General features: G+C 36.0%; 1 protein-coding gene across 1 annotated transcript in view; it reads right to left on the reverse strand.

Annotated features, from left to right (window-relative positions):
- Positions 1–12500, reverse strand: part of cd276 (CD276 molecule) — an 88171-nt gene that overhangs the window by 9087 nt on the left and 66584 nt on the right. Inside the window, exons 6-7 of the mRNA XM_056477934.1 lie at positions 9730–9783; positions 4915–4950 (exon numbers count right to left, since the gene is read on the reverse strand). Of these exons, the coding sequence (XP_056333909.1) occupies positions 4928–4950; positions 9730–9783 (77 nt within the window). The 3' untranslated portion in view covers positions 4915–4927. The remainder of the gene's footprint in view (positions 1–4914; positions 4951–9729; positions 9784–12500) is intronic.

A 12500-nucleotide genomic window follows, 5' to 3' on the forward strand; every position in this document is an offset into this window, starting at 1 on the left:
AATAGTGTTTTGTAGATCATTATTATATGAAATGTTTATGTTCAGTTTAATAATGCATGTTGAATTTTATTTAAAATACTTCAGATACTGGACAGAAACTTTATAATGTTTTCAGCCTACAGGCAGTTCTGCAGGTAATTCTTTTAATAATGTTCATATTGTTGATTTAATGACTGTAGTGTTCATAATCACCAAATTCATGAACCCGTAACACACATTTTCATCTTAATCTGGCCTATGAAATGCATCATAAGCAAAATAAACTTGTTTTATAGGCTTTCACACTCGGTTCAATTGCCTGGACCGTACCCAACACACGATTGAACATTATGAAAATGATAGTTTGTTGTACAGTTGGTGGTTCACTTCCATTATTTGGTACGATTGCATTCATACCAGAAGGGAACCGTATCAGAGTTCGCGTGAACCGTACCCCAGACCACCTCTTTCAGGCGGATTCGTGTACGGTTCACGGGTGCGCACCCGAGTTCAAGGGGCACGTTTAGACTAGCTAAATGTACCATACTCTGACGTCAAATGAACCTGGGTGCGGACCAAAAGTGCTAGTGTGAAAGCACCCTTAGGTTTGAAATAATATCACCCTCATTGGCAGATTTTTGCTTGCTTTAAGGAAAAATTCCCTAAATTTTGACTTAATATTTCTAAAAACATGACAATATTTTTACTTCTCTAAAAAATGCAGCTTGATTTAAAGTATGCATGACCCAGAAGTTGCTGAGACAACTTATAAGATATAGTATTTCAGTATGTTGATGTACTTCCAATAGAAATGGAATATTGAGTAGGAGGGCAGGGCTTCCTTTTGAGCATCACTCCCTAACTAACATAAGAGAGGGTATACATATGCATTTGCTATGGAAACTCTTAGGTTTATGTCAACAGACGTAGTCACTCCAAGCACAGAAGCTAAAGGTCGGACTTTCATTGAAGATTACCAAAACAAACACTTTTTTTTCATCCTAAAAAATAACTAATATATTTATATACAGTTAAAGTCAGAATTATTAGCCAAATAATTGAAATAATAATATTAATTTAAATAATATTAGACTAGATATTCTTCAAGACACTAGTATTCAGCTTAAAGTGACATTTAAAGGCTTCACTAGGTTAATTAGGTTAACTAGGCAGGTTAGGGTAATTAGGCAAGTTATTGTATAACGATGGTTTGTTCTGTAGACAGTCAAAAAAAATTAGCTTAAAGGGGCTAATAATATTGAACTTAAAATGGATTTTAAAAATTAAAAACTGCTTTTATTCTAGCTGAAATAAAACAAATAAGACTTTCTCCAGAAGAACAAATATTATCAGACATACTGTGAACATTTCCTGAATCTGAGAAACATCATTTGGGAAATATTTAAACAAGGAAAACATATATAATTCTGACTTCAATTGTGTGTGTGTATACATACATACACACAGAATTAATATGCACAGTGCACACACACACACACACAAGCTTTTATTTTAGATATTTGATTGATTAATTGCTATTAATATTTTAACTAGGAGAGTCTGGGGTGTGTATGGATCTGTCTGAAAACAGCTCTCAGTGATGTGTGTTTGCTCTGCACTACAATAACACTGAGATTCACAAACGCTCGCAGAACAAGAGGAATGCAGTGTGAAATGCAGTGTGTGCCTGTGGCTTGCTCTCCTTCTGTTTGATAAGTGATGGCAGCGAAAGGGCCAACTCACGGCGTACAGCACATTTATCTAATCTGCTCCCCATTAGACAAGTGCATGTGTGTGTGTGTCCACTGTGGGCCAAACTCACACACACACTTAGCATTTTTACAGTCAACATCACATCAAAACTCATGCTTTTTAATAATGCACATTCCCGCTCTGGCTGTGCACAATTCAAAGAGTCTTATCGCTTTTTTTTTTGCCTTTTTTTTATAATCAAAAATATTTTTTATCTCTATTAAATTTCATTTTCTTACATCAGATGTGCCAATTAATGTGCCATTTTTTATTTAAAAGTATGTTTAAATTAACTTGTTTATCCTGAACCCCCCACCCCACACACACACACTTCCCTTTTCAAGAAATCTAAATCATTTTTTTCTGATAACTTAATTATTTGCCTTCTAAATGCAATCAAATGTAAAACTTAACACCATCTAACTACTTAAAACTTGCATGATTTCATTCAGAATCTGTTTCTGAATGAATCAGTTGAGTCAACGATTCAATCAATAACTCGAGAGAGTCACCTGCTCTGTTTCTAAATGAATCAGCAGTTTTGAATAAATAATATAAATGAATCTGTTTCAGAATGAATCATTTGACTCAACGATTCAAATATCTCAAGACAGTCACTTGCTTGGTTTCTAAATGAATCAGCAGTTTTGAATGAATAATATGAATGAACCTGTTTCTTAATGAATCATCTGAGTCGATGATTCAATGAATAACTGAAGAATGTGATCAAATTAATGAATAACTCAAGACAGTCACTTGCTCTGTTTCTAAATTAATTAGTAGTTTTGAATGAATAACATGAATAAACCTGTTTCTTAATGAATCATCTGAGTCAATGATTCAATGAATAAATCAAAATAGTCACTTGCTTTGTTTTTAAATGAATCAGCACTTTCGAACGAATAATATAAATGAATCTGTTTCAGAAAGAATCATTTGAGTCAACGATTCAATTAATATCTCAAGACAGTCACTTGCTCTTTTTCTAAATGAATCAGTAGTTTTGAACGAATAATATGAATGAACCTGTTTCTTAATGAATCATCTGAGTCTACGATTCAATGAATAACTGAAGACTATTATTAAATTAATTAATAACTCAAGACTCCGTTTCTAAATAAATATGCATTTTTTGAAAAATAAATATGAATCTTTTTCTGAATGCATCATTTGTCTCAACGATTCAATTCATAATTTAAGAGAGTCACTTGCTCTTTTTCTAAATGAATCAGCAGTTTTGAATGAATAACATAAATGATTTAGTTTCTGAATGAATCATCTGAGTCAACTATTCAATCTAACTTAAGACAGTGGTTTACTCTGTTTATAAATGAATCAGCAATTTTGAATGAATCATTTACCTTATCCGTCATATTTATGCATCCATGACAGATCTAAACCAGTCAAAGCCAGCATAAAACCGAGCCGCTCAGCTAAACATGCTTTAATTTCTGCACACCTGTACTCCTATTCTTCTACCAGTGGGATGAACAGACACTCTTGAGCAAGCAAACATCTGCTCCAGGTCAGAATCATCCAGTGTGTGTTTCAGCAGAGCAGGATGGTGTTATGAAACTCTGGTAAACCCTCAGGCTTTTACAATAGTTGATGATGCAATTCCCAAAAATAGCCTAGTGCAAACAAACAGAGCGGAGCGGCTCTACTGGACGTCAGTCTGACCAGCAGAAACACTAGGTACATTTCCACCCATCTGTTGTTATGTGCATGTTAGAGATGCGCATAAAGAACGGCTGATGGAAACGCCAAGATGCGCATCAATTTTGAAAATGTGCATAAAAACATTTGCATATAAGAGAGTAACTGATAAACTTTTTATTCGATAAGAAAAGATGCGCATAAACTACGATGGAAACACTTTTACCGAACAAATTCCAGTATGCGCATTAAAAAGGTCATGTGATTTTGTTATAAGAGATCATGTGATGGTCAAAACGTGTGTGAATGGACAAACCAGCAGGCTGAGCACATTGTAAAGCATCTGAAATGTTGTTTTGGTCATTCTAATATGCATTGACCACTTCTGTATTAGTGTTAATACATAATTATTAATAATAATTATATTATTAATGACCTCCAGAACTGTCAAGAGCGTCTGTGCTCTGCGTCTGATGCCTTCAAATGCCTCCACGTGTTCATTGCGTGTCGGCATCGTCTTCTGAGGCACAAGTCATTTATAAAATAAGGAAAAGACTCACGCAGCTTCTCTTACCTCAATAAATTCAATTTTTACTTTTGGTGCTTGTTAATCAGAACATCACTGACAGCATTTCAAACTTTACTGAAAGCTTTCAGGAGCGTTTAAAACATCATCAGTGGATCAGCTGATGCATCAGCGGATCAATCGCTGATCTGCAAGGTTCAAGTGGATAGATGTGGCTTTAACACTAGCACTACAGATATAGTCAGAGTTTTTAATTTTTGTAATTTAAAAACTTTAAGTAATAAAACTTACATAATCCCCAGACTTTTCCTAAATATCAGTATATTTCTTTTCTAACAGTGCTATTAAATTACAAAACAGTTTTTCTTCCTTTAATTATCTTATTGGTCAACATTACTGCATGCATGTCTGCTATTCTTTGCCGTGACTTTAAATATGCGTTGCTTTTTAGCCTAGCAACGTTTTGCTAACATAAAAATACCTTTCTGATATCAAAAGCAGAAATTTACTTCAGATATATCTTTCAAAACAGCATTTTCTAAAATAGCTCCCGTTTATGTACGTGAAAATGAAAGTGAGGTCCAGACCTTTGCAGGTTTCTAATAGCTTAACTAGATATAGGCTGTATTACTAAAAAGATCCTATTTTTAGTGTAAACAGAGTGAAGCGAATGCATCGATGCCCATTGAGACATATTTGTAAGTCACTACATCTAAACCGCACGTGGGGTTGAGCCAGCCGACTGGTCTGGAATAGTTAGCATGCTAGACATTGGATTTTCATCTGCGAGGTGTCAGCGAGCCTCATTGGTGCATTGTTCAGTATTTTACACATAAAGACTGCCAAGCTCCAGATTTTCCCCTGATTACAGCCCGATTCAGAAGGTAATGAGCTCACCGACAGATCAGGCTGTAATCAGGGAAAAATCTGGGGGTGCTCAAACCGGGCTTAAAAATCCTGTAGCGTGAACTAGGCTTAAAGTGAGTTGTGAAGAGTCTTACCTGAGCTTCAGCTTTAGCTCTTCAGAGGAGTCACTTCTGAAACACAGACAGAAGAAAAGAGTTTCTGTCAGGAGGAAAAACAACTGAAGAAAGCTGAGTACTGAACTGATCTGAGCTCAACAACACAAACAACTGAAGACTGGAGAAAACTGAGCATTGAGCTGCTCTGAGCAGTTACAGTCAGTCTAGGGCTGTGCAATTAATCGATCAGTTTCGATTTCGGCTTCAAGCGATTATGAAAATACATTAATGGAGATGAAGTGATTATTGCATGATATATCACCTCTTTCCAGTTGGACACACGTGTGTTGCTCTGCAAAGCTCAGATTCACGTGAACATTACTAAAAGCATGTGCTGTAATGTAACGTTTGCAGCATCATTCACTGATCAACATTCGAATCATTCATGTTTATAAACATGCGAATGAGACCGCATGCTGTTGTGTGTGTGTGTGTGTGTGCGCTCAGCCTCAGAGACGAGCAGAGCACACACATCTAAAGTCATCTTAATGTGAGCGCTTTAATGGTCAAATACATGCAGATTTGTGTTAAAACACGATGTTTAGTGATTATTATTAACCCTCATTTATGTAATAAACAAACGAGATGAGAATCAAAAGACATGTGAAAGAGAAAGCATAAACCAGAACCGTGCTGCTCTTAAAGTGACAGCGCGCAATATTCCTGCTGCAGACTGATTTATCAATAATCAAACAACAAAAGGAGAAAATCCCTCACTGCTCTTGACTGAAGGACTGCTGGAGCTGTAATTAAAGGGTTTTTCTTACAGTGAAGATGCTTCAAGCTCAGTTTGTTTCATATTTTTATTCTAGTGTGAATTTATTTTCCTTTCCTTATTAACAGGGAGGAAAATAACTGAATATATTCAGCTGAAGTCAGAATTATTAGCCCTCCTGAATTATTAGCGACCCTTTTCCGCCAATTTCTGTTTAATGGAAAGAAGATTTTTTTCTTCAGCACATTTCTAATCATAATAGTGTTAATAACTCATCTCTAAAAACTGATTTCTTTTATCTTTGTCATGATGACAGCACATAATATTAGACGAGATATTTGTTTAAAATAGAAGCATTCAGATTAAAGTTTGATTCAAAGGCTTAATTAGGCAAGTCATTGTATAACAGTGGTTTCTTCTGATGACAATCAAAACTAATATTGCTTTAGGGGGTGAATAATATTGACCTTAAAATGGGTTTCAAAATATTTAAACCTGCTTTTATTCTAGCCGAAATTAACCAAATAAGACTTTCTCCAGAAGGTAAAAAATTATAGAAAATACTGTGAAAAATTCCTGAATCTGTTCAACACCATTTGGGAAATATTTATTAAAAAATAAATAATAATTAACAGAAGAGCGAATTATTTTGACTGATAATCGCGCTGAATAATCGTGATTACAAATATGACCAAAATAATCGAGCAGTCATTCTTCTGTTGTGTTGTGTTGTGTTATGTTATGTTGTGTTATGCTATGATGTGTCTTTTAATCCTATAATGACGATTATAAAAATGCCCAAAACGAGCACTCTATTATCTATTTTGTAACATAACAATCCAGATGTAAAGTAAATCTGTGCTATTAATAGTATCTCTAACAGTGTAGTGTTCAGCATGGACTCGCTCGCTCTCAGTGTTACCATCAGAGCTGAAGTCAAACATGTAAACCCTCATCAGCAGAGGAATAACAGCTCGCGTCCTTCATCAAGCAGAATTACACAGTCCAATTAAAAACTGCTGACACTGAAGCCGTCCGAGAGTGTGTGTGAGAATCTCCCAGAGCGCTACGAGATTCCCATCAACTCAATCACACACACACACACACACACACACACACACACACACACACACACACACACACACACACACACACACACACACACGCTGACCCTCTTCACCTGCTGCTTATTAAAATCTGACAGTCTGAACTCTGCTGCTCATGGCCAGGCTGAATAATTCAATCAGACTAAAGGAGTCGAATGAATCTTTAACAGCAGTAAAGCCGCAGGGAGAGCAGGAGCCGGACTCTGCCAGTGTTTACTCTGGCCTTCACCTGAGGACACGCATCCAGACCCAGCCAAACGCTCATCAATCGCTAGCAGGACTCGCTTTTATAGAGCCACAGAAGAAGAGGACAGGGGATAAAGATGGACTGCAGCTGAGAAAACCCAATCTATTAGCACTGAAGTCCTAACATTACACTCTAGACGTTCACAAGGCTGCATTAAACTTCATTATAACAGGGGATTTTTGAGCTGATACAGAGTACCGATTCCTTGTCAAGGTGATGGGACGATACTGAGGCTTCAAACTTTATATAACGATGCCATTAAATAAAGCAGATTTTCCCTCTTAAGTGGAGATCTCTCCTTACCCAAGATAATGAATTAAGGATGCTGCATGTAATCCCTTAAACACGTCTCTTATCACTATTTAGTGTGGACACGTTATAGATAGATAGTGATAGATGATAGATAACACAGATTATTGTTATTGTGAATGATGGAAGTAGAGTTCAACATGTCTCAACAGGGCTCAAAGTTAACTCTCTTACATGGTGGCACCAGTGCTCCCAACTTCACAAATTAAGGAGCACCAGAAAGAGTTTAGGAGCACCACCAAACATGAATGCGCACCACTGCATATTGATTATTAAGGGATTTATTGTCTTGAAAACATCATCAATCAGGACTAGCAAAACCAGAAACAGCTAACTAACTAATGCTATGATTACTTGTTGTGCAATAATTCCAAAATGAACGTCTAATAATCATACATAGATATTTACATTAGATGTCGCCTGCCCTGTTGTTGTCTATTGGAAGGAATGTGTCAATAAAGCTGCCATTTTAGTACAGGGTAGCGCTCCTTTGAAATGAATGTGGGACCCAGCTGCAGTGGAGGACTGTGACCATCTAAAGCCAGAGATATACACATGTATCTATGATCGGGAGTTTTCCCGGAGGTCAGTATGCTATTATTATTATTTTAAATTAAGGGAGCAGGGCAATTAAGGCCAAGGGAGCACCAACTCACACTAAACACTCGGCTTATGCAGGTTTTGTTGAATAAAAACTTATTCATCGATGTAGAAAAGTGATGTATAATTATATTTTCAGAATTTAAAAAAGTATTTGCATACTGAGCTCCGGGAAAACTCCCGATCATAGATATATGTGTATGTTTATCTCTGGCTCTGGATGGTCACAGCCCTCTACTGCAGCTTGGTCCCACATTCATTTCAAAGGAGCGCTACCTAAAATGGCGGCTCTACTGACGCATTCCTTCCAATAGACAACAACAGTGGAGGCGACATCTAATGTAAATATCTATGATATGAACCAATATAGCAGCAGGGAAGAGCGATTCAGCACATTTTTAGAGAAAATCCAAACAGGTCGCACAAATCCTCCCAAATATATCATGAGGTCGCACAGATTAAATTTTGGGCGCATATGGGACCAGAATAGTCACGATTTCAAGCCCTGCTCAATCAGGAAAAAGTTTGGAGCTCATATCTGATGCACACCTACAAACCCATTACTTCATTACTAAAAGGAAACAGGACTATAAACTACTGTTTACTGCAATAAGTATATTACAATAAGTTATATTATTAAACAGTGAAGTTTTATAGCTTTAATTTAAAGGTTTTTTTATTGACCAAATATTTCCAGTCAGGTTTAGTGAACTTATTAAGCCTGGTTTATACTTCTGCGGCAAGTGATCAGCGTGACCCACGACGCATGCATCGTGTGTAGCTGTGCATTCATACTTCTGCTGCTGTTTCTGTTGCTCTGCAATAACACTTCCGAAACGCTCGCTGGCAGTGAGGTGTTTATATTCATTTTGCCGCAGGAACTAGTGGACGTGCAACAACTTTAACCATGAGGTAAACACAAAAGGAGCTCCTTCACGTGACTCCACACTTGTAAACACTCTCTCCATCGGGATCGCGCGGCTCTTGGTCCAGCCCACACTCGTCACCGCTTCCAAGCCGACCAATCACAGAGCTTGTGCTACGTGTCGTTGCGATGTGTAGTTACATTTTTTGAGAGGTGCACATCAGCGGCGCTGACGGCCACAGCGAGGGCTATGCATCCACGTGTAGGCTGCGCCATAGCATACGCGTACTCTTGACGCAGAAGTATAAATCAGCCTTTAGCACTTACGCAATACTGTCAAAAACACAGAAAAAAGGCCTAAATACATGCAAGGCTATTCAAATATTTTGCTCATCTCCAACTATTGACAGCAGCACAACGGTCACAGCTTTGGAGAGCCTCACAGCAGCTGGATTTGCACTCGAGATATCTTCCTTGCTGATCTATTCAGCTGCTAATGCTGGATGTGCACGTACGTCTCCTCTGCTTGTAAACAAGCACTTGTGATCGGCCTGATCAGCGAGGACCGATCGAGTCATGAAATGTGATTATCGGCCGATACAGATCTCAGGCTGATCGATCGGAGCATCTCTTAATAGTTCCCACAATGCCACTGAGACTGAATGCCACTGTTATCAGTGTTGAAAACTACTGTGCTGCTTCACATTTCTTTGAAAACAGATATATTTTGTTGTTCATGATTAAAATATGAATAGAAAGTTTAAGAACAGCATTTATTCTCAAATAAATGCATCTTTGATTAATAAAGATGTTACACTGTGCTTTTATTTCACACTAAACTTTAGCATATGAACAAACACACCAGCAGCATAACTGCGCTCATGCAACACTGATAACAGCAATGACGTTTATTATGTGGAGAATAATATGAACAATATTTTCTGCATCTGACCTGATTTGGCTTCTTCTAATACTTTGGCTTCCTCCAGTTCCTTTGCTTCCTCCTCTGTAAAGAAAAATAACATGTCTTTTTTTAGGACAAATATATATTTCAGGAGTAACATTAGGCTCTTTAAGTGTCACACACGTTCAACAACTGGTAAAACACTCAATCTCAATGCTGATTTCTGCCTTCTATGGAGGAAAATATAAATACACAAATAATTTTGTAAGAAACTGTGAATCCTAATATCAAATTTAATTTACATTAATAACACTCATTTATATGGGATTCATCATACCTGTAGAACAGAACAAATATATATCCTAAAAGTAGTAACGCCTACATTCACTAGTGTAAAATATTTTACATCTCTGAAACCGCTTTCATGCCTCAATTTATAAAAGCAAAAGTCATTTTAATTGCAGAAAATTGTAAAATATCCCCTAAAACAACATACATGCAGCAACTGATAAAAAAAATCATTTAATCCTCAACAAATTATATGCATCACAAATTATGCATAATTATTTAACAATTTTATTATTTTATTTAATTATATGAAAGAACAAATTATGTGCATCAATTATATAAAAACAAAACTATTTTAGTGACAAAATTATTATTATTATTATTATTATTATTAATAATAATTATAAGCATCAAATTACTAAAACAAAAGTCAATTTTAGTGTCAATTTGTTTCAAATCCCTGAAACAACTGATATCATCAATTATATAAAAACAAAGCACATTTTTAGCAACAATTTGCAATCGATGAAACAATTATTATTATTATTATTACTATTATTATTATTATCATCATTATCATCATTTTCATAAGTAAATTTTTGCTGAACAACTCATCCGCATCATCAGTTATATAGAAGCAAAACAATTTTTTGCAACAAAAATTTGTAATCCATAAAACAAATATTATGCATCAATTTCTAAAAACAAAAGTCATTTTTAATCACCAAAATTTAAGCTCTAAAGCAAATGATATGCATCAATTATATAAAAAAAACTATTTTAGTGACAAAATTTGCAATCCATGAAACAAATATGCATCAATTAATAAAAAAAAAGGATTTTTCCACAGAATTTTTAATTCCTGGAACAAATAATATGCATCAATTTATAAAAGCAAATGTAATATTTCATTTCAGAAATGTGTAAAATATCTCCGGAAACAACATGCATGCATCAATTTATAAAAACAAAACTATTTTTAGTGACAAAACTTATAATCCATGAAACAAAACTATTATTATTATCATTATTATTATTACTATTATTATTATTATTAACAATTATATGCATCAAATTATAAAAACACAAGTACATTTTTTGCTGAATTTTTTCAAATCATTGAACAAATCATACGCATCAACAATTAAAATAGAAATAAAACAATTTTTTGCAACAAACATTTGTAATCCATGAAACAAATATTATACATCAATTTATAAAAACAAGTCATTTTTAAGCACTTAAAACTGTTTAAGCCCTAAAACTAATTTGACTATAAATTGATTAATAACTGAAGTATTGGTAGAAAAAATACAATTATAAAACTGTAAATAACTGTATTGGGTATAAAATACAGACACATTGCTTTTTGTATGTGTGCAAAATGTGTAATGTTTATTTCTGCTCATAAATAATGTTTATTCACACCTTTAAAGTTATTTTTTGCACAGCAGAAATCACCCAGCTGCAGGTGAGCACATCTACCAGTGCCGTACATCTCTGGCTGTCAGGAGGGAATGCTGAACGTGTGACTGTACAGAATCTAAGCAGAATTACAGCGAGTGAAGTGTTCGCTGCCAGATGAAATCAGTGTGTGTTTTCAGCTGCGGTTCTGAACCAGTATCTGAATGAACAGCTCAATTGCAGGATCTGCTCAGAGAAAAATGAGTTTGTGGCTCCAGACTGAACTGTCCAGAACAATCTCCAGCACTGAGCGCCAGATAAACAGCAGGACTGAGAGATACACACACACACACACACACACGCACCGCAGACTACAACACCTGGATTAACCACATCATTAATTATTAGACAGACAAATAATTCACTTATTCAGTTTATATACACACTTTATATACGTAACTACAGACATTCAATTACTTAATTAAATTAATTAACTTTAATTAAATTTGACAACTTTTTTATTTTACTTAATACTCACATTTGATTACTTTATTTTCATTCATTTATTCATTTTCATTCGGCTTAGTCCTTTATTCATCAGGGGTCACCACAGTGGAATGAACTGCCAACTATTCCAGCTGTATGTTTAAAACAGCAGATGCCCTTCCAGCTGCAACCCAGTACTGGGAAACACCCATACACACTCACTCATACATTATGGCCAATTTAGTTGATCAATTCCCCTATAGCGCATGTGTTTGGACTGTGGGGGAAACCGGAGCACCCGGAGGCCATGCCAACTGACCCTGCCGAGACTCGAACCAGTGACCTTCTTGTTGTGAGTGCACAGTGCTAACCACTGAGCCACCGTGCCACCCTTGATTACTCTATTTTCTTTACTTAATTTACTTAAATCTGATTACTTCAATTTTGACTACTACAGAGTCTGCAGTTTGCATTGTTTCTCCACAGGTGTGTGTGTGTGTGTGTGTGTGTGTGCGTGTGTGTGTGTGTGTGTGTGCGCGTGTGTGTGTGTGTTCTGAATGGTAGTCCAGCTGTTTGCAGACAGATATTTACTGTGTGTCTCAGTGTCAGATGTGTTTTTTAAAGCCCAGGGGTCCCGCGCT

The sequence above is a fragment of the Danio aesculapii genome, chromosome 18 (assembly GCF_903798145.1).
Source record: "Danio aesculapii chromosome 18, fDanAes4.1, whole genome shotgun sequence".
NCBI lineage: Eukaryota > Metazoa > Chordata > Actinopteri > Cypriniformes > Danionidae > Danio > Danio aesculapii.